This window comes from Suillus fuscotomentosus, assembly GCF_016647785.1.
Source record: "Suillus fuscotomentosus strain FC203 chromosome Unknown F5891scaffold_30, whole genome shotgun sequence".
NCBI classification, from domain to species: Eukaryota; Fungi; Basidiomycota; class Agaricomycetes; order Boletales; family Suillaceae; genus Suillus; species Suillus fuscotomentosus.
The window spans coordinates 429,817-450,348 of NW_024539542.1; the positions used below are offsets into that span (position 1 = coordinate 429,817).

A 20,532-nucleotide genomic window follows, 5' to 3' on the forward strand; every position below is an offset into this window, starting at 1 on the left:
TGGAAATAGCGCGTGAGTCTAATAATAGATTCGCTCTTGATGTTCTCGTCAACCGTGCTACCCGCAGGAGCCCATTGATGGAGTACCCATACGCACATACACTCCATGTATGCAGTTCAGCCGGTCATGATGATGGTACACGTTTCTCGCTTGCTAAATCTGATAATATATTGATTGGCTGTCCATTTTAGGCACTGCCCTCATCTCCCTTCCCTTAGGGTTCCTCAAGACCGCAACAAGCACGCGCTATCTGGGTCAGCGCCAAGCCTGCCTGCACCTGGGCACGCGCTTAGTCATCGTCCCCGTTATGCCCGAGCGGCGAGTTCCCAACCACAGCAAAGCATACTAACTTAATAAGCTCTCGGCGCGTTGGCAAGCGGCTTTTCAAGTGCAGTTATAACTTGATGTCTGTCGCACCTTGAATATACACACGCCACTTTAACCATGTTTTCTTCAGTCGATGTTCACCCTGTTGTGCTCGCCGTCTTACTACCTGCCTCCATTGTTTTATTCACATCCCTCAAGCGATTCATCAGGAACAGACAAAACAAACTTCCCCCTGGCCCAGTGCCGCTCCCACTGTTAGGAAATGTCTTATCGATCAACACCAACGAACCTTGGTTGACTTATACTAAATGGGCTGCTGCTTATGGTACGTGATCACATAGACCAGGTTGCATATGTTGTGCAGATCATCATATCAGGAGACTTGTTTTTCGTGCGACTTCTAGGCCAGGAAGTCGTGGTGATCAATTCCCAGCACGTTTCGGAAGCCTTGCTGGACAAGCGTTCTCGCATTTACTCCGATAGACCATATATAGCCACACTTGAGCCGTGCGTTCTTTTAACATTCTTCCATTTAATCATTATGAGGTACATACAGGTTTGGTTGGTCGGTCGTCTTTGGATTCACAGGCTATGGTGACGAATGGCGTCTTTGCCGACGACTCTTCCACCAAACTTTCCATACCGACTCTGCACTCAAGTTTCGTCCAATGCAGATCAAGCGCGCCCATGAGATGATCGTCAATCTAATCGATGACCCTGAACATTATCATTCTCACTTCGCAACGTCAGTCAACGAGTTTGTAAACATCGAATGAAAATTAACCTGTTCATAGATTCTCGTCATCAGTCGCGATGTCAGTGACATACGGCTACCAAACCAGTCCTCGTGATGATCCTCTGGTCCGAATCGTAGAAAATGCACTGGCTATTGGCTCTCAGGTAGTAACCCAAGAGAGAGCAATCTTACTCAAAACCTTCCCCTTCTGTAAGCTCAGCTCTTTTTCTGATGAAAATAGTTGACATTATGTACTCTGATGCAGTGCTGAAGTTACCTGACTGGTGTTGGGGATCCTCGATCAAACGCGAGGCCCAAGCCTCGACCAATTTCATGACTGAAATGACGGAGGTGCCATTTCGATATACGCAGCAGCATATGGTAGGCATCTTTTATTTTAGTCCCAGCTATTAATTACATGGTCGTCAAGGCCAAAGACTCGGCCCTTGATCAGTTTTCGATGGTGGCAGAAAATCTTCAACGAATGGAGAAGCAGGATCAGACATCTAGACCATTGTTTGAGAGTGCCTTGAAGAAAGCAGCTACTTCTGCTATTGTGGGTTCGTCATCTTTACAAGGGACAGTATACTGCTCTTTGATGCATATCTACGCAGGTTCATACGAGACGGTTAGCGGATGTCCGAACCATATTGTCCACCACTGAATGTCTTCGCAGAGTACTTCAGTTTTGATGACTTTTGCTCTCGCCATGGTGTCTTACCCAGATGTTCAAAAACGCGCACAAGCGGAGATCGACTCAGTGGTTGGGCGGGACCGCTTGCCTACATTTGAAGACAGAGCGTCACTACCATATATTGAATCAGTTGTGCGGGAGACTTTGCGATGGCAGCCTGTCGCACCCTTTGGTAATCTTCCTCGCTGAGGAATTAAGCCTGCACTAAAGATGATATCATAGCGCTACATGCCACTTCGAGTAATGATATATATGACGGTTACTTCATTCCAAAAGGTCTGCTATTTTTGTCTAATGAGCAGATCATCAGTAACATCATACATCAGGAGCGACTGTCATATGCAATATATGGTCAGATACATTCTGTCCAGGTTTCGATATACTCACATTATATTGCAGGGGAATTACACGGGATGAAAAGCGGTACCCCAATACATCTGTGTTTATGCCAGAGAGGTTCATGGACGCCAATGGTGCGCTGACGGACGACGACCCAGCTGAATATTGTTTTGGCTTAGGCCGACGTAGATGTCCAGGTAGGTTGAGTCATTTCATTGCCGTATTGCATGCGATGAGCCAATACATTCTTTGATCAGGCCGGTATGCTGCTGATGCCTCAGCGTGGTCTGCTATCGTTACTATGTTGGCCACGGTGGAGTTTTCTCTTGCCAGAAATGACCAGGGCAAAGTGATCGAATTCACCCCTCAATTCACGACGGGACTATTTCAGTACTTGTTTTCTTGTGTTATTTCATCCGGTTACTAATATCTTCACTGATTTAGTTCCGTTACGGTCTTTCCCTGTAGTATTTCGCCACGTTCTCATGTTCATTCAGGACTCCTAGGTGCCGCTTTACGAATGGGAGAGTAATATATATACAGGGAAAGACCCGTCATTGTCCTTTTCTATGTTCTGACTTGGGCCAACTACCAATCAGTCTCCTAGGTGTTCTTTTCGTGTCGCAGTACTCTCAGTGTACCTATATTTGATGCGTCCTTTTTCTAGTTCGAGTTATTTCGGCACATACCTTGTTTGAGTAGTTTCAATATTTGCTTTAATTAGCAAACTATTAAGGGCCTGTGCAGACTTGTACAGAACTTACAGCCATGATCAATTTTTGCAGGTGAACTCGAGACGCGTCAGTCACATGATGTAAACAGCGTGAGTCTAATAATAGATTTGCTCTCAAACATCCACCTAGGCTACCTCATTTCCACCTCAGGCAACACTTTTCGGTGCCCATAGAGGGTCTTACATACCCGGTTACTATGTTGTAGGAAACCTATCTGCAAGACCCTTCCTCCCTCCATCTAAAAATAGCTGACATGTAATTTCAGCTCCTTGCACCTCCCACGTATCTACGGCGCCTCCTGCACACTCTTTCGTAGGCTCTATTGGCTCTGTCAGTCCATTAGTGGGCTCCCACGGTATGCAGGAAAGTCTTGTAGGGTTGCTTGGTAGGCCGAGGAGGCATCCTTGGTAGATATCCGCTTATATTAAACCAAGTACTAACTACAAGTTTTCCTACAGTTATCTTCTAAGGTTACCATTTTGGGTGGGGGGTCATGCACATGTACGAAGGGGTCGTGTGCGGTGTGCGGTGTGCGGTGTGCGCACCTAACTTTGAGCGTCCCTAATGATTAGGCCGGAGAAGACTTAAAAGCTTAATGACGCACCTAAGTTCTCGCTTGCCCAACCTGACAATATTTATATTGATTAGCTGTACATTCGAATTTCCAAGCACCCTCACCCTCACCTCCCTTCAGGTTCATCACTGTCCACAGATCTCCACACGCCGCCGACTGTGACGAGCGCCTGGTATCTGGGATCAGCGCCAAGCCTATGACAGCGAGGCATGGATACACATTCCAACAAGCTCTCGGCGCGGTTTCCGTGCATATAAAATACAATATTTCTCGCGTCTTGTGTACCCACACATCGCTCTAGCCATGTTTCCTTCAGTTGATGCTCGCCTTGCTATGCTCGCCGTCTTACTTGCCTCCTTTTTTTTTACCACATCCCTCAAGCGGTTCATTAGGAACAGACAAAACAAACTTCCCCCTGGCCCAGTGCCGCTCCCACTGTTAGGAAATGTCTTATCGATCAACACCAAGGAGCCTTGGTTGACTTATACCAAATGGGCTGCTGCTTATGGTACGTGGTCAGATAGTACCACGGTACATATGTTATGCAAATCATTATATTAGGAGACTTGTTTTTCGTGCGACTTTTAGGCCAGGAAATCGTGGTGATCAATTCTCAGCACGTTGCGGAAGCCTTGCTGGACAAACGTTCTCGCATTTACTCCGATAGACCATATATAGCCACACTTGAGCCGTGCGTTCTTCTAACATTCCTCCATTTAATCATCATGGAGTACATGCAGGTTTGGTTGGTCGGCCATCTTTGCATTCGCAGGCTACAGTGACGAATGGCGTCTTTGTCGACGACTCTTCCACCAAACTTTCCATACTGACTCTGCACTCAAGTTTCGTCCAATGCAGATCAAGCGGGCTCATGAGATGATCGTCAATCTAATCGATGACCCTGAACATTATCATTCTCACTTCGCAACGTCAGTCAACGAGTTTGTAAACATCGAATGATTATCAACCTGTCAATAGATTCTCGTCATCAGTTGCATTGTCAGTGACATACGGCTACCAGACCAGTCCTCGTGATGATCCTCTGGTCCGAATCGTAGAAAACGCCCTGGCTATTGGCTTTCAGGTGGTAACCCCGGAGAGAGCAATCTTACTCAAAACCTTCCCCTTCTGTGAGCTCAGCTCTTTTTCTCATGAAAATAGTTGACATTATGTACTCTGATGCAGTGCTGAAGTTACCTGACTGGTGTTGGGGATCCTCGATCAAACGCGAGGCTCAAGCTTCGACCAATCTCATGACTGAAATGACAGAGGTGCCATTTCGATATACGCAGCAGCATATGGTAGGCATCTTTTGTTTTAGTCCCAGCTATTAATTACATGGTCGTCAAGGCCGAAGACTCGGCCCTTGATCAATTTTCAATGGTGGCAGAAAATCTTCAACGAATGGAGAAGCAGGATCAGACATCTAGACCATTGTTTGAGAGTGCCTTGAAGAAAGCAGCTATTTCTGCTATTGTAGGTTCGTCATCTTTTTTGAAGGATGTATACTGCTCTTTGATACACATCTATGCAGGTTCATACGAGACGGTCAGCGGATGTCCGAACCATATTGTCAACCGCTGAATGTCTTCGCAGAGTACTTCGGTTTTGATGGCTTTTGCTCTCGCCATGGTGTCTTACCCAGATGTTCAAAAACGCGCACAAGCGGAGATCGACTCAGTTGTTGGGCGGGACCGCTTGCCTACATTTGAAGACAGAACGTCACTACCATATATTGAATCAGTACTGCGGGAGACTTTGCGATGGCAGCCTGTCGGACCCTTTGGTAATCTTCCTCGCTGAGGAATCAAGCCTGCACTGAAGATGGTGTTATAGCGCTACATGCCACCTCGAGTGATGATATATATAACGGTTACTTTATTCCAAAAGGTCTGCTATTTTTGTCTCATGAGCAGAGCATCAGTAACATCATACATCAGGAGTGGCTGTTACATGCAACATATGGTCAGATACATTCTGTCCAGGTTTCAAAATGCTGACGTTGTATTGCAGGGGAATTACACGGGATGAAAAGCGGTACCCCAATGCATCTGTGTTTATGCCAGAGAGGTTCATGGACGCCGATGGTGCGCTGACGGACGACGACCCGGCTGAATATTGTTTTGGCTTAGGCCGACGTAGATGTCCAGGTAGGTTGAGTTATTTCATTGCCGTATTGCATGTGATGAGCCAATACATTCTTTGATCAGGCCGGTATGCTGCTGATGCCTCAGCGTGGTCTGCTATCGTTACTATGTTGGCTACGGTGGAGTTTTCTCTTGCCAGAAATGACCAGGGCAAAGTGATCGAATTCACCCCCGAATTCACGACGGGACTCTTCCAGTACTCGTTTTCTTGTGTTATTTCATCCGGTTACTAACGTCGATTTAGTTCCGTTACGGTCTTTCCCTGCAGTATTTCGCCACGTCCTCATGTTCATTCAGGACTCGTGGGTGCTGCTTTACGAATGGGAGAGTAATATGTGTGTGACAGTGAAAGACTTGCCATCGTCCTTTTTCTATGTTCTAACTTGGGCCAACCGCCAATCAGTCTCCTAGGTGTTCTTTTCGTGTCGCAGTACTCTCAGTGTACTTAAATCCGTTACATTCTTGGCATTCGTGCCTAACGTTCTCCTGAAATTGGCGTAGATTTTGCTATAAATAGACTATAGTATGTCTATGATCAAGTGACAATTTGAAATAGCCCATCGTGAATCTAATAATAAGCTCACTCTCGACCTCCCCCGTAGTACCCGCAGCAGTTCGCTTTACTTTCTCTTCCATCCGCAGGCGGCATTCTCTGTTCAGTCACAGCAGAAATGAGAAAATAACACCACCCTAACTCGATCGACTTTCCAGATATGACCCGACGTAGATTATATCCATCGCAAATTCTTGAGAGCCAGTTCGACATATGGTATTTCCTTTCGTACGGGCTGGGTGAGCTTCTTGGAATGCTTTAACTTCTTTTGGTGAGCGGTGGTCAAGCATCTCTATCAGCTTACGATTGTCCGCCTCTCTTTAGACTGACTCGATATGCGGGTCTCCTTGCTCACAGCCTCGGTTCACTGGCATGGTTGGCTAGATTGTTTGCTACATATCCTCCAAGGAAGCAACGCTTTCTGTGTCTCTATGAGATTTTCGTGAATCGACTCAAGTTTTCCTTCCCGTTGCGAATCCTTGATAGGGAAAATATCGGAATCGTGGTGTGTTTTGCTTTTGGCGACCAATGCTAAGCGCTGTTATACCAGACCGTGTCACGATCAGTATCAGTTCTTTACTGCTCTTGAGTACGATTCTTCTAGATGCCTTGTCGGACATCCCCTGATCGACGTCATAGACTAGTTTCTCGAGGTAGCCTGGCGTGCATCTGGAACGACTCGACTCCGAATCTTGACGTTTGTGTTTTCATGCACTTTCCTCAATCACTTGACGTCTACACCCAGTCTGAGCGGGGACTACTAAATGCTTCACTTTTGCCGCTTTGGAATATAACTGCAGAGGTCTCCACACGCATAACAAAGAAATCAAATACTCAGTCATGGTCCTGTGGATCAGATGGAGTGCACCTCATCCGAGACCAACCGTATCGAAAACTCTGTGCTCGTTAGATGAGCCAGTGTAAGTCTGGGCCCCATGACCACCAGAACGAGTACTACTTATTTCACCTTCGAAGTTCGATCCGCGTTCCGTTCGATGCTCAGTCTTATAACACCTCCGGCGCACGTCTACGCTCGTTCTATGCGACAGCAAGCTATGGGAAGTTCTACCCCGTCGACAATGTAGGCAGTCTGTGTCAAGCAACATCATACGTGTCATTCATATCTAATTCGAAGATCGAAAACCAATCAATCGAACAAATTCTAGAAGCTGGGGTGTCGTGACATCGTGATATTGCTCGCTGACATACTATCAAGGACAATTTCCTGTTACAAAGAACATAAAGAGCAGACACCGATCGTTGGTCGCATTACAAGATACTCGAGGACGTAGAAAAATTAGTTACGATATACAGAATACAGATTATCGACGGATTACACATATTTTACGAGCTCAATCAGGGAGTCCATTTGTCCGAGGAAAGATCAAAGTGGAGTACAATCCAGAAGCCTATACCATCGGTCACCTTTGGCGATCCAACTCCTGATGGTGAAACGCATTTTCGGGGAAACGACTGGCAGGATCTTCGGCTCCGCATACATGTCATGCACTTGCCCGAGGTTGCCGATAACGGGACGTAGGCGAGCTACAAGTCGATCGAGAGCATCTTTATCTACTCCCAAGTCGGTAGCGGGCAGTCCAGACAGAAGTTTACACTTTGCAGCCGCTCAGAGCTTGACAGAATGTGCAAAATGAAGTAAGAAACTTACAGTTTCGTTGCAGAGAGACACCGTAATTGTGTTTTTTTCATCATCTTCCAATTGGAAAAGCAGGTTATAAAGCCATTTGCAATGAGTATCGAGCATGTCATCGCAGTCGACACAGCGTTTCCAGGACCGCCGTATCCTATAGAACACATTAGTGTCGCCCCAGGGAAAGAATCGGCTTAAGCTGACTTGGTGTTGCACTTCATGCACCGCAGGTACGTGGCTTGATCCAAATCGAAGGGATGAAAATCGGTCACCCGCGCAACGACCGTGAATGTGCTGGGACAGGCGGTGCTGGCGATAACTTGTTTCAGAGTGAGATCTTGGAATGTCTCGGGAGTACGAGGGCGTGATGTTGTGGCGGAATTGGCCGTTGGTTCGACAGACACCCCGTCTCGTTTCATTTCTAACTTCCACTTCTCCTTGCGTCTGTTGTAGGAGTATCAGCGACAAGTAAAATGTCAACAGTTCCGCTAACACGTACTGAAGAAGAGCGTGTACGTCCTCCTTCTTGCGGTCATCGGCTGCAATGATCAGTCGTTCGTCGCCCCCTAGACGCCCAAAGTCACCCTTAACACCTATCCTGTTAATCAAGCGCAGATTCTTGATTCTATACATCGCGCCTGGCTGAAGGTCGCGTGCTCTCCCTTTCTGCCCACCCTCCAGGACAATCTTGACAATCCGGCGGTCAAGACCAAGAGCCCAGGGTGCTGACTCTGCTGGGTTGGAGAGGTTGGGATTGAATGTGTAATCTGTCACATAAACAACTGGCTCTTCCCCAGGGGCAAGATCAACATGAAGAAGCTGTAGAACGTGTCATGAAGCGAAAGACGAAGTTTTTATCTGACCCACCTCAACAGTGCAGTGGAAGAACGTAACCTCTCCGTCAACATCTTCAATCAACTTAGTGTCAAACCGTGCAGAAGAGCTGGACACCCCTCCCCCTTGCTCAAATTTCTTTTTCCGCCTGGAGAATACGCAATAAATGATATGATTGACCAGCCAACAGCACCACTCACTCTAACAATGCGCGAAAATGCAAGTTTTTGCCATGTTCGGCCTCATCAAGCTTTTTTGACTTGTGTGTTTCCACCAATTTACCGTGGAGATGATTATCGGAGTCTGTCTTCACGCGTGCGTTTGGGAGGCTCCAGAATTGCCCGGGCTGCATTGTATTTGCGAGGAGCCTCGCGCTATCCCACATCTCTATCTTGAAAACGTATGCTGACAGTTCCGAAGAGCACCAGTTTGCTTGTGGCGGTTTGGCGTGAGGGTTTACGGTGTAGTCAGTCACATACAAGGTGTTGGGTCCACTGGTGTTTTCATAGCTGTGCAAAATCTAGACTTTTGTCAGCTCCACGTTTACGGAAAGTTGTCTGTAAACTCACTTCGACAGTGCAATCGAAATAACCTTGAGGAGAAGTCTCCGGGGTGACCTCAGAGATGAGATGATGCTCTCGCGAAGGGCGTGGGACGCACTGCACGGTTGTGATACCTTGTTCTTTGGCATGTATCGCTTGCCACCAGTCGGCAAGCTGAGCGCAGTACTGCACTTCTTTGCCTTGCTCACTCGGCTCGTAGTAAGGTGAGTACATATATCCAGATCCTTCGTCTGGTGTCCCAGAATGCGGGACGTCAATTCTGTCAGGAACGCGGAAACGCCGGGCTTGGGTATCATAGGTGGCCCAGCGTAACTTATCATGATACCCTACGCCATTGAAGCCGCCACTGAACAAGGAAGTCTGACCAAACATCGTGAGTGAAAGTGTAAATCAGTACAGGGAATTGATCGATACCTTAAGCCTCCGAAAGAGGACTATATCTCCAACATCAGCCTGAGGGAGCCACGCCGTGTGCTTCTTCTGGAAGCAATTGACCCTGAATTTATGAGACACGAATTCTGTATCGTCTTCCATGCAGGACGGGTCGACGATGGTGAAATTACGGCACCACTCTGGTACTACGATGAGCAAAGAACCAACAATAAATGCTGAGGAATCCTACCTTGTGAGCGCGTGAACGTCACGGGCTTGATTGACGTAACTACGCCAATGATGTTGAAGAATTCCGGTCCCGGCTCAATCTTCCTGATTGGTATAAACACATCTCCCTACAGACAGATTTCGAATGAACTCGTGTTGGACTTCTCTAAAGATACGAAACTCACCCCTTGTGTAGTCATTCCAGCCTTCATGGCCAGCGGTCCATGATTGTGTGCAGGATCATTTGCAGGAGGCGGTGAGGGCATGGTCACTGACACTGGTGCTATCCTCTTGGACGATGAACTGGTCTGTTCAGAACCCGAGCTTGTGCGCTCGTTGGAAGATAATTGTGGTGGTGACCGTACATTGGTGGGGGGCGATGATTGTGGTCGCGGAACAACCACCTCTGCTTGGGGAGTTGCTATCTCATGCCCATCCGATTCACGTCTGGCCTTAAAAGCGGATGACTTCTGTGCTTGCCTTTTCCGCCTGCGTCTTTGCCCTCTTGTAAAATCCATTTCTGGTGACCGCGCGCCAGGTTGAGGAAGATTAGTAGCTCGCGAGTCAAGATGCTGACGGGACGCAAGAACAGGCATTGGTTCTTCTCGTGCTTTCTGACTAGCAACTATTTCAGGCTGCGGGCTTTTAGATGGGGGATTTGTGTTCGACATCTCCACGTCTTCTGTGGAATGTTGCTGGACAATGTCCCCAATACGCGGAATGTCGCCGGTAGCGCTATACCAGTCCACTAAAAATGTCGCGTCAGCACAAATTAACATAAAACAGCATAAAAAATCACCTTCCCAAGTATTGAATACCTTCCCAATTTCGGGTCCTGACATGAGCATGGCTGCGATCCCATCTTTGAATATGATCCTGACGGGCAGATAGAAAGGAGCAGAAGACTGTGCCCTTGGCTGAATCTGTGCACCCTTAAGAGAAAGGCAGATTCTGTCATTAACAGCGAATGGGAAGGGCATTAATTCGTCAACTTTGGACGAAATGATAACGAGAAGGCGGTAGGTGTCGCTGTGTTCACGCATCTCGACATTCACCTGGCGCTTGTTACCGATACAGGGAAAAACCATGTGAATTTTGGCTTCGATATTGTTGGTTTCATCTGTCGCGGGGTCGAGAAGGTCAGTTGCATTCTTTCGACGTGTTTCATCGAATAGCGCGAGGTTGTCCTCCAGGCGAGATCTTTTTGGAGGGGATCCTTCTTCCACAGATGTTCTTTTCATGACTACGTTTAAATGTAAACGTGTGCACAGAGAAGTTGATAAAGCTAAGAGATGAAGAAATTGTAACTGACTTCGGAAATGTACCACGACGCGATGTAACGCGGGTTGACCCCCAGGCACTTTCAATATATAGAGTTAGATCGATCCTGGCAGGACCCCAGGAAACCCTCACCATGACCAGCACACTTCCCTTACCAACTCTATTCTCCAGGGCGCTTGCAACAGCCTCAAAGGCCGCAAATCTACCCACTATCGAAGATGAAACACAGGTGCATTTTTATCTTGGACCACATGTTGTATCTCATTTATATGACAATACTACAAAGGAACTAATCCAATCAGCCGTAACTGATCTCAAGGAGCTGGACCGGCGTGTCGCAGCCCTTTCACTGTTCAGTTCCAACGATGTTCTTGAGGACATATCCACCAGGAATTTGGTTTACTTGTTTGCACGATATGTTCTGGCTGAGGTGCAGAATCGCATGAAGACAACAGATAGGGACGAGCGCATAACTGTTCTCAAGAAGACACAGGTGAATTCTCTATTTCAATTGATCAATCAAAAGGTCCTAAGCTGTGATCAGGTCCATCTGAGATCATTCATCCATGATTTGGACAACTATTGCTTAGTACCTGAGGTGGATCGTGCGCTGTACGCACAGAGCGCATCTTCCATCAAGGACGCGGCTAAACGGCGAGAAGTCAAGATCAAGCAGTTCAAGGCAGAGAAGGACTTGCGTGCGCGAATCGAAGCTGTACGAAAACGACGGAAGCAGATACCCATCGGAGACCTGTCCCAAAGTGATTTTGATCTTATTCGGTCATTACTCCCGTCAACCATTACTGCTCAAGCGAGCGACGAGGATGAGGAGGATGATTCAGAGACAGATGAGATCCTTCGGGAAGCAGTATTACTACTACTACGATTAAACTATTCCCAAGCATACTCTCAGCTCGAGAGTATGGATCAGGAGCTTGAACTCCTACGTATCGCCCCACCTCCTCCCAGGCCAGGCCCACCCTCAGACGACAGAAAAAATAAACTGAAGGACCAAGATGACATGTGGAAACTGGACACAAAATCTTCCGTCGGTGAGAGCGGACCATTACTTGACTCTAGCGGGAAGGTACCAAAGCATTACATTCCCACCACCAAATGATGTTGATCGTCGTGATAGCCCCTGAGGCCATTTACCATCCTTCCTGCAGGCGGATCAGATCGCATACGTCTGCAATCGCAGGTCTTTGGACCTGATCACCGACTCCCAACGATGAGTATCGACGAGTACCTCAGAATTGAACAAGAACGCGGGAACATACTCACAGGGGGAGGGTAAGTTCTCACCATTTCAGTTACTTAGACACACTAATTAATCTGCGCAGCCCACAATCCGAGGAACAGCCAACGTCGTCAGAACAACTGACGATGGACTCCGAAACGGACGGTACAATCTTTGGTGAGATGAAATTGGAAGAGAAACGGCAGAAAGACGAACAGTGGGCACAGTTCAAGGATGCAAATCCGCGTGGAGCGGGAAACACGATGAATCGTGGTTAACGGCGAGAAAAGAGAGTTCGTTGCATTGTGTCACAAATGATCTGTAATGCGACGAAGAGGGGCAGTAGAACGCACTCGTTGCAACACGGGCAAGCAAATCAGGTATCACGAGGGGGTAGTACGTATCATTACATGGAAAACACTGAATCAGCAATTGCATTGTGATGCCTCTGGTACGGCGGCAGCCTGCTGTGTCGTAACATCGATTTCTACAATGAAAGGTCAATTCCTTAATCAGCGATACGGCGTGAAAAACATACTTGTATTCTGAGCATCTGCCTGGCCTTCTTTCTCCATCCCAGGTAATGATAGAGCAATCTTCTTGAACAAGCTCTTTACATTATGTCCAGCTTTCGCTGACGTTTCCATGAACATGATGTTCATTTGTGTCGATTTTGCAGTTGCCTCTTCTACAGTGACTTGGCTGATTGCTGTGTCAGACGACTTCATATTACAGACGAGAAGACAAACCGTTTCTCCGACAGATCGGCCTTGTTGCCAACGAGTACAATAATGACATCGTTCCCCCGTTCTGACCGAACGTCGTCTATCCATTTTGACGTTGAAAGGAAGGATTGTCGATCTTTCCACCATTGAGCACCTGTCACACTTTTGTGAATTGAACTCACTCACTAGTGATATCATACACGACTATAGCTACGGACGAATCTCGGATGTACGATGGTATTAGTGAACGGAAGCGCTCCTGAAGCGATACAGATCAGCCAACAACTACCAACACAACCAACTACCGCACGTCACACGCACCTGTCCGGCAGTGTCCCACAATTGTAACCGCACCGTCCGGTCCTCCAGGTACATAGTCTTGCTCAGGAAGTCAATACCGATGGTGGCCTGGTAGGTGTTGTCAAACGTATCGTACATGAATCTACGCCTATGTCAAGATATGCAACGGGCCCAGAATCCACCCCAACTGACCTGGTGATGAGACTGGTCTTCCCGACGCTCTGGTCGCCAAGAAGGACAATCTTGGTGCGTTTCGGGGGCGTCGAGGAGAAGTCGGCGGTTGCAGGTGTTGATGGAGCGTCCATTTGTGGAGTACAATCTTGGCCTTATGCCTAAACCGTGTACAACAGTGATAAAACAAGGCGATTGGTTTGCCGAGTGCCTGCTAAAGACCTCTGAATGTGAAAGTCGGTTCCGTTGAGCTCTGTCATGGCAGTGTGTTTATCCGTGTTTGCTCTGTTATTACTGCCAGTTGTATGTAATCCACGTGATATTCTGCACAGAAATCTTCTGAATCACTGCCATCAACCTCGAGACCCTGCAACCAACCCAACCTGATTTTGAATAGGACATGCAATGAAACTTTCAGATAAGATCGCGGCATACAACTCGTCGCGTCCTTTCTACACCTTTGAGTTCTTTCCTCCTCGGACTGACCAGGTTCGTGTGTAATGTTTCCTTATTATTCTCATCCTTCAAAATCTATATCAGGGGTTCGAGAATTTAATTCCACGTATATCACGCCTGTCAACTCTAAATCCCCTTGCCATAAGTGTAACATGGGGAGCTGGGGGTTCGACGAGAGAACGAAGCATTGATCTTGCAGGTCTGACCCAATCAGATTATGGAATCGACACCGTTTTGCACTTGACATGCACAAATATGCTCCCAGGGATGGTGGATGATGCTCTCAGGGTGAGTTTCTTCCCACGAATCTCCAGACTGCGGTGAACACCGCCTTAACAGGCTGCAAAAGTGCGGGGTATACAGAATGTGCTCGCGCTACGTGGTGGTGAGCACCGTGATTCTCGTTGGAGACGTTGTTCGTGTTACTGATATTTTTACGTAAGATCCATCTCGAGGAACCGAACATTGGACACCCGTCGACTCTCAATTTACTCGCGGAATTGATCTTGTGAAGTACATCCGTTCATCCCCGGAGTTTTCCTCCCACTTTTGTATTGGCGTTGCAGGTAGGGGCCCTTAGCTTTGAACTCCTTATGTGACTGACATACGTGTAATAATAGCCTACCCAGAAGGTCACCCGGACCGCGAGACTGACGAAGACGGTAGCTTGAATGTCCTGAAAGAGAAGGTTGATGCTGGAGCAGATTTCATCGTCACGCAACTATTCTACGACGCAGACCCGTTTCTTGAATGGGTTGACAAAGTTAGAGCAAAAGGTTAGCAGCAACTCACGGTATCGGCCACGTCCTTCTTATTGGATTGCAGGTATCACTGTACCCATCATACCCGGTGTCATGCCTATCCAAACGTATTCTTCCTTTTTGCGCTTGATCAAGCTATGCGGAGTCAAGGTTCCCCCATCCGTCATGGCTGCTTTGGAGCCTATATGTGTAAGTACTCCAATCATATGTCATTGCCCTTCTAATCAGAGGACAGCATGATGACCAGCTTGTCAAGGACTATGGTGTAGGCCTTGCTGTTGATATCATTCGGAAGATTACCTCCACAGGAACAATCAAGGGAATTCACTTTTGCACTCTAAACCTGGAGAAGAGTGTCCAACTTGTGATAGAGAAACTGCAGTGGGCAGGCAGCAGCCCAACAATGAAGAATAGATTGATCGCTGCAAGTCTCGTTAATCTATGGTTGAAGTCAAGTCGCTGATTGTAACTCAGGATGCTCCAGGGCCAATGATTCATGTGCAGCTCACTAACTCTTCCGATTTGGTCATCGATCCCACCACAGCAACAAACACAGCAACAAGTGCGCTGACATTTAAACAAACTTTGGACCCAGATCCCGGCCGAGGGGAGCTGAATAATGCGGCAACATGGGACGATTTCCCGAACGGTCGTTTTGGTGACTACAAGAGTCCCGCGTTCGGTGCTCAAGATCAGTGGGGTGGTAGTGGCCTGTCTGTGCGAATTGTCTTTCTGCCCTGCCCAACCACCGTGCTGACAGATTTTTGCAGCAGTATGAAGGTCTTAGTGAATGGGGCCATCCCAAAAGTACTGATGACCTTACTTCGCTCGTTTTGCGCTACCTTCATTCTGAGGTGTCCTCGTCCCCATTTTCTTCCTTACCACTTTCTCCAGAGTCGCTGACTATCCTGCCGCACCTCGAGCAGCTCACGAAGCGCGGGTGGTGGACGATTTCTTCGCAACCCGCAGTAGACGGAGCGTGCTCTACTGATGAAGTTTTCGGGTGGGGTCCGAGAGGTGGGTATGTTTATCAAAAAGGTTTCGTGGAGTTTTTCGTGGCAGAGCAAGATCTAGAGAAGATCGAGAAAAAGATTAAGGAAAAGGGGCAAGGTTGGGTGCACTATTTCGCCGGAAATCTGCAAGTGAGTATTCCCTTAAATATTGCACCATTTTTGTGGACTGATGCGAGTACAGGGAAAATGTAGAAGTAATGTACCCGACGACGGCAGGAATGCAGTCACTTGGGGTATGTTTCCCGGGCAAGAAATCACTCAGACGACCATAATCGAGCGCGAATCTTTCCTGACGTGGAAGGTATGCGTTGTCTCCAGACTCATTCTGCCCATATTTGTACTGACAATATTAATGTAGGATGAAGCATTCTCTATCTGGGCTGAGTGGGCCTCTTTCTACCCACCAGGGTCCGAGGAAAGAGAGCTATTGAATTCTGTTCGCATGGAGCGGTGGCTAGTGAGCATTGTACATCATGACTACAAGAGACCAGACGCGCTATGGACATTCCTACTGGATGGAGAACTATGACGCGTGTGTTGGCATGTTCTAATTTGTTGGAATAGTTTTGTTTCTGCTAAGTCTGTTTACATAACTGGGGAAAATTACGATTAGCTAATGAAAATTCTGTAAATGAACCCGGCGAACCAGGTCTGAGCAGAAAGTGCGGGATTTGGCCAGTCTGCGTGAGGTCTATACAGACAAGTCACAGACTCTGTGTTAAAGTCTGGGGGACAGGTTTGCCAGCAGTTGTCCGGAAAGTGCCGGGAAGTCTATGTTTGTCTGCCCGCTGTATTATGTCATAATTTAGTGTCAGTCCCCCGCCATCTCGCCATCAGCCTCTCCCGCCATTTCACGTTGCCCGCCGTGCCTACAGACAACATATCATCGACTACAGCTCTACAGCCGCCAAGTATTCCAGGTGCCATCCTGCGGAATGTCATCAATCGGACTCGTCGTTGATCGCACCTACTGAAGTGTGACACAGGGGTGGCTGAAGTGCTGACGGGGTGGTTGATGTAGATGGCAGGGGTGGCTAGCCACTGACGGGGGTAGCTGATAGGATTAGTGTCACAGTGGCTGGCGTAGTGGCGGGAGTGATGATGCCAGACAACCCGGAGCTTGCCGACAAAACACACCCAGACGTGTCCCCCAGACTTTGAGGCGGAGTCTGCGCAGACTTAACACGGACCGGCCATTTCCTACATGCCCTCGGTCTGAGCAGGGCCGGCGTGCCCACGCAGAAGTCCAGAGTGTAACCGGGTTCAAAAGCTCAGTGCCTGTAAAATGCCTGGGCGTTCATCGTTCTACTTTGAGTTCCGCTATAATGCCTCGTTTGATCTCGATGTGGATCCCTAGCTCAATTCCAGGTGCCAGTTCAAGGGTTGAAACAAACTGGTCTTCAAGTGCTGGAGATCAACATGGTGTTCGACTCTCTGGAACGCTCGTACTTCCATATTGGAATCGCCATCAATTCTCTGGCCTTCTGGCAGCGGCGCCCTGGCAACCTTGCAAGTGCAGGATGAGTTCGCGTTTCCAACGATAGTCTGGAGCTCAGCACAAAAAATGCATCTGTTGGAAACATATTAGTAGCTGCCTTGCCCTGAGGGTGCGAATAGGCTGGTTAAAATCTTTGCAACCCTCTCTGTATCGGAGTCACTATTGTCGGTCTTGGTCTCTGGGTTCACTGAGTCCTTGGCTGGTGCAGCTACGGGTGAACGACGATAGCCGACACCATTTGCCGACTTAACCGTTTTCTACCTGGAGTTCAGAACGACAAATGGAACGAAAGTTCACCAAAACATACGAATAGTGGAGTGCCGCCCCCGTCGTTACTTGTTACGGCCTGGGTAGCCTGCTGCAAAATCTCTGAAATCCTCTCTGCATCGCAGTCGCCATATTAGCGGGTCCTACTTGTGAGGTTGCAGCTGTCACGGTTCAGTGGCAGGAATCTTACGCTATGCGCCCACCAACAACGATTATCAATTCCGTCATATATCCCCTTCCTCATCGATTTGTTTATAGACGTACTTCACAGGAATCACCACTCCGTATTTTCAGAGGCACCGCTGAATTAGGTATCCCCTCCAGGGCAGAAGATGGAACGTCAACGCCTGTAATGAGAACAGGCTTGCATCGGCGATACGGACATGGTGTTGGGCTATTCTCTGGACGAAATGTGACCTTGGCAGGTTATTCAACCGATGCTCCCTTGGTCCTACCATGCAGTTAAATCTTTGAATCTGGTCAAAACTTTTAAATTGATATTGCAAGTTGCGGACCGGTCCCGGTGTTGTGACGAATCGGTTTTCTACGGTGCGTTGTGGCGCATACCGTTGAAGTAACTCATTGGAGCAAGAAGCTTCGACTCATTACCCAAAAACACACACACTAGAGCTATCTCGACTATTAGGTGGCCGACTTATTCAATGGACGCCAGCGCATTGCCAGCACGGCCCTCTTCACAATGCATTGTTTAAATCCGTGGTAACTGCACGCTTGACATTCCTGCGAGCCATTGTCATTCTGCATAACTGCCCGGAAACCGCCATGTCTGCCTCCACAGGCTACTACCTAGAGGACGAGGAGAAATCTATCGCCAGGCTCGAAGATGCTCGAGATGTGTATGCGATCGAGGCAGCGCCAGATCGCGTGATCGTAAAGCGTTTTGGTAGATTAGGACCTTTTCTATCGAGACTCTTTGCAAGCGGTATCGAGGCCCGTGGAGTAGAGCGTGTGCCAGAAAACCAGCGAGAATCAAAAAATGCCTGGAATAAGTACGTATTCAAGTTTCATCGTATACTTGATCTGAGCCCAGTGTAGCATCCTGATGTGGTGGTCAGTCTGCATCACACGACCGATATTCTTTTACTTGACCTTTTTGTAGGTCCGTTAACACAGTGTTTGATATCATTCCCATCGGCGTGCTTGCACAGTCCACCTTTACTTTGAGTTTCGGGTAGGTCACTCGGCCGGGCACGGTGTCGCAACCACACTTATTCTCCTAAGTAATGCTGTAGCTACTATCCTCTGCTTTGGCGCTCTCGGGGCCGTCGCGACAGCATTTGTTGCTACCCTCGGCCCCATGACGGGCCTCCGTACCATGGTCATCACCCGTTTCAGCTCGGGATATCTCGGTTGTACCATCTACTCAGTCCTCAACATCCTCACGCAGTGCGTTTATTCTCCCTCGTTGTTTTCATATTTTGCTGAGAATTGTTTCAGGCTTGGCTTTGCCACAACGACTGTCATCCTCGGAGGTCAAACGCTGTCCAACATTAACCCTGGTACTCTTCCTTCCGTCGTTGGAATCATCATCATTGGCGTGTGCTCCCTCATCCCGTGCGTTGTTGGGTACAATATGGTGCACTTCTACGAGCGCTATGCATGGATAATTACCCTGATCAGCATGCTCTTCCTCTGTGGTCTTGGCGGAAAAGCTGGATATAACATCAACGCGCAAAAGCCGCTTCAAGAGGAAATGGGGCACGCCCTCACAGCAGACATTCTCAGCTTTGGTGGGATCGTATTCGGCTTATTTACTGGGGTGGGTTAAATCACCATTTGTATTTATCCGACGACTGCTAAATTGTCATGTAAACGGTTGCCAGTGGGCGCCAATTGCAGCGGACTTCAACTGTCGGCTGCCTGCTGATACATCACCCATGCGCGTGTTTCTACTCACTTTCTTCGGCTTGTTCATCCCTATCTGCTTTGTCACGATTCTCGGCGCCGCCCTCATGACCATCACAGACCCTGCATATGTCGCAGCGTTCGGAAGCGGCTCGACAGGCGGCCTCGTTGCGCAGGTCCTGTCGCCATTGGGTCACTTTGGCCAGTTCATCCTCGTCCTGCTCTTGCTTTCTGTCATGTAAGAATGAGGGAACGCCTTGCTTGTTCGCACTAAACCAGTTATAGTGCTAACAACATCCCAAATACTTATTCCGCTGGTTTGTCCATGCAGGCACTTGGACGCCCGTTCGCCATTATTCCGCGCTTCTTTTGGGTACTTCTAGCCTTCATGGCGTACACTGTAGCTGGCGTTGCAGGCCGCGAGCATTTTAGTACTATTCTTTCCAATTTCCTCAGAATTCTCAGCGACTGGACGGCATTCTTCATCGTGATCGTGGCTGAGGAACACTTCATCTTCCGGCGGAAAAACGGGCCGCTTGGTGGGTACAACTTGGATGATTACGATACGCCGTCGAAGTGAGTTCAGCTGCTAGTGGTTCTTCTGAATGAAGATCGTGACCTTACAATCCTCTCTTCACTTCTTAAGACTACCGGTGGGCGTAGCGGGTATACTTGCGGGGTGCTTTGGTGCCGCAGGTGCTGTCATTGGGATGTCTCAGGCGGGTCATCGGCACTGCATTAGTCCATCCATGTGCACCGACTCATCATTTTGTTCATAGGAGTTGTATACAGGTCCACTTGGAGAGATGGTAGGAGCAGAGATCGGGTTTGAGGTATGCATCATCTTTGGTTGTTTGGACATCGACTCGCTCACAAGATTCAAGCTCGCAGCAGTATTTTCAGCTGTAACTTACTTTCCGTTACGTGCACTTGAAATCAGGCTCACTGGTCGATGAATGGAAGGTATTCTAGTGCTGGTACGAAGGTCATAGCATATCTATGTGTGTAGTTTAAGTATTATAAGATAGACGGCCAGATTATCAGGTACAGCAAATAGAGGTGTTTCGAAACGTTGAGTGTAGGATCCCTTCTTAGCGTTGTTGGCAGAACCTGGTAGCTGGGGCAGAAGTTGGTAGAAGCCGAAAAGTGCTACAGGAGCACGCGTGAGAATGAAATTCAATGAATGAATATATGTACAGTTG

At 48.1% G+C, this 20,532-nt stretch overlaps 7 protein-coding genes across 7 annotated transcripts; 5 read left to right on the forward strand and 2 right to left on the reverse strand.

The window, feature by feature from the left end:
• Positions 1 to 444: 444 nt before the first annotated feature.
• On the forward strand, positions 445 to 2,628 carry F5891DRAFT_1189323 (cytochrome P450; the record flags this gene model as incomplete). The annotated part of the gene is made up of 13 exons (XM_041367140.1): positions 445 to 652; positions 705 to 834; positions 884 to 1,072; positions 1,122 to 1,273; positions 1,329 to 1,444; positions 1,494 to 1,623; positions 1,678 to 1,691; positions 1,740 to 1,929; positions 1,980 to 2,033; positions 2,084 to 2,108; positions 2,157 to 2,293; positions 2,354 to 2,486; positions 2,541 to 2,628. The coding sequence occupies 13 exons, from the start codon at positions 445 to 447 to the stop codon at positions 2,626 to 2,628; spliced, it is 1,566 nt and encodes a 521-aa protein (XP_041225428.1).
• A 713-nt stretch (positions 2,629 to 3,341) lies between these two features.
• F5891DRAFT_1232043 (cytochrome P450) lies at positions 3,342 to 6,095 on the forward strand. Its single transcript, XM_041369584.1, has 13 exons — positions 3,342 to 3,912; positions 3,966 to 4,095; positions 4,145 to 4,333; positions 4,383 to 4,534; positions 4,590 to 4,705; positions 4,755 to 4,884; positions 4,939 to 4,952; positions 5,001 to 5,190; positions 5,241 to 5,294; positions 5,345 to 5,369; positions 5,418 to 5,554; positions 5,615 to 5,747; positions 5,796 to 6,095. Exons 1-13 carry the CDS (start codon positions 3,708 to 3,710, stop codon positions 5,881 to 5,883), a joined length of 1,563 nt encoding a protein of 520 aa, XP_041225429.1. The 5' UTR covers positions 3,342 to 3,707; the 3' UTR covers positions 5,884 to 6,095.
• A 1,156-nt stretch (positions 6,096 to 7,251) lies between these two features.
• Positions 7,252 to 11,086, reverse strand: F5891DRAFT_381176 (uncharacterized protein). Its single transcript, XM_041371634.1, has 11 exons — positions 10,552 to 11,086; positions 9,938 to 10,500; positions 9,775 to 9,880; positions 9,567 to 9,724; positions 9,159 to 9,512; positions 8,790 to 9,109; positions 8,623 to 8,737; positions 8,255 to 8,574; positions 7,960 to 8,199; positions 7,774 to 7,909; positions 7,252 to 7,719 (listed from the first exon to the last, which is right to left on the reverse strand). Exons 1-11 carry the CDS (start codon positions 10,991 to 10,993, stop codon positions 7,489 to 7,491), a joined length of 2,985 nt encoding a protein of 994 aa, XP_041225430.1. The 5' UTR covers positions 10,994 to 11,086; the 3' UTR covers positions 7,252 to 7,488.
• An 80-nt stretch (positions 11,087 to 11,166) lies between these two features.
• On the forward strand, positions 11,167 to 12,551 carry F5891DRAFT_1189326 (TAP42-like protein; the record flags this gene model as incomplete). The annotated part of the gene is made up of 5 exons (XM_041367141.1): positions 11,167 to 11,262; positions 11,320 to 11,526; positions 11,578 to 12,120; positions 12,172 to 12,326; positions 12,377 to 12,551. 5 exons carry the CDS (start codon positions 11,167 to 11,169, stop codon positions 12,549 to 12,551), a joined length of 1,176 nt encoding a protein of 391 aa, XP_041225431.1.
• F5891DRAFT_381192 (GTP binding protein) lies at positions 12,463 to 13,725 on the reverse strand. The gene is made up of 6 exons (XM_041371635.1): positions 13,491 to 13,725; positions 13,320 to 13,440; positions 13,185 to 13,257; positions 13,023 to 13,134; positions 12,812 to 12,975; positions 12,463 to 12,760 (listed from the first exon to the last, which is right to left on the reverse strand). The coding sequence occupies exons 1-6, from the start codon at positions 13,601 to 13,603 to the stop codon at positions 12,699 to 12,701; spliced, it is 645 nt and encodes a 214-aa protein (XP_041225432.1). The 5' UTR covers positions 13,604 to 13,725; the 3' UTR covers positions 12,463 to 12,698.
• A 73-nt stretch (positions 13,726 to 13,798) lies between these two features.
• On the forward strand, positions 13,799 to 16,451 carry F5891DRAFT_1037059 (methylenetetrahydrofolate reductase-domain-containing protein). The gene is made up of 12 exons (XM_041361851.1): positions 13,799 to 13,958; positions 14,010 to 14,213; positions 14,265 to 14,310; positions 14,369 to 14,491; positions 14,546 to 14,701; positions 14,751 to 14,875; positions 14,922 to 15,110; positions 15,161 to 15,403; positions 15,457 to 15,828; positions 15,881 to 16,000; positions 16,058 to 16,292; positions 16,346 to 16,451. The coding sequence occupies exons 1-11, from the start codon at positions 13,875 to 13,877 to the stop codon at positions 16,226 to 16,228; spliced, it is 1,833 nt and encodes a 610-aa protein (XP_041225433.1). The 5' UTR covers positions 13,799 to 13,874; the 3' UTR covers positions 16,229 to 16,292; positions 16,346 to 16,451.
• A 1,540-nt stretch (positions 16,452 to 17,991) lies between these two features.
• Positions 17,992 to 20,406, forward strand: F5891DRAFT_381342 (permease for cytosine/purines, uracil, thiamine, allantoin-domain-containing protein). Its single transcript, XM_041371636.1, has 9 exons — positions 17,992 to 18,474; positions 18,521 to 18,535; positions 18,585 to 18,656; positions 18,707 to 18,871; positions 18,923 to 19,244; positions 19,309 to 19,568; positions 19,616 to 19,906; positions 19,977 to 20,049; positions 20,110 to 20,406. The coding sequence occupies exons 1-9, from the start codon at positions 18,248 to 18,250 to the stop codon at positions 20,284 to 20,286; spliced, it is 1,602 nt and encodes a 533-aa protein (XP_041225434.1). The 5' UTR covers positions 17,992 to 18,247; the 3' UTR covers positions 20,287 to 20,406.
• The last annotated feature ends 126 nt before the right edge of the window (positions 20,407 to 20,532 follow it).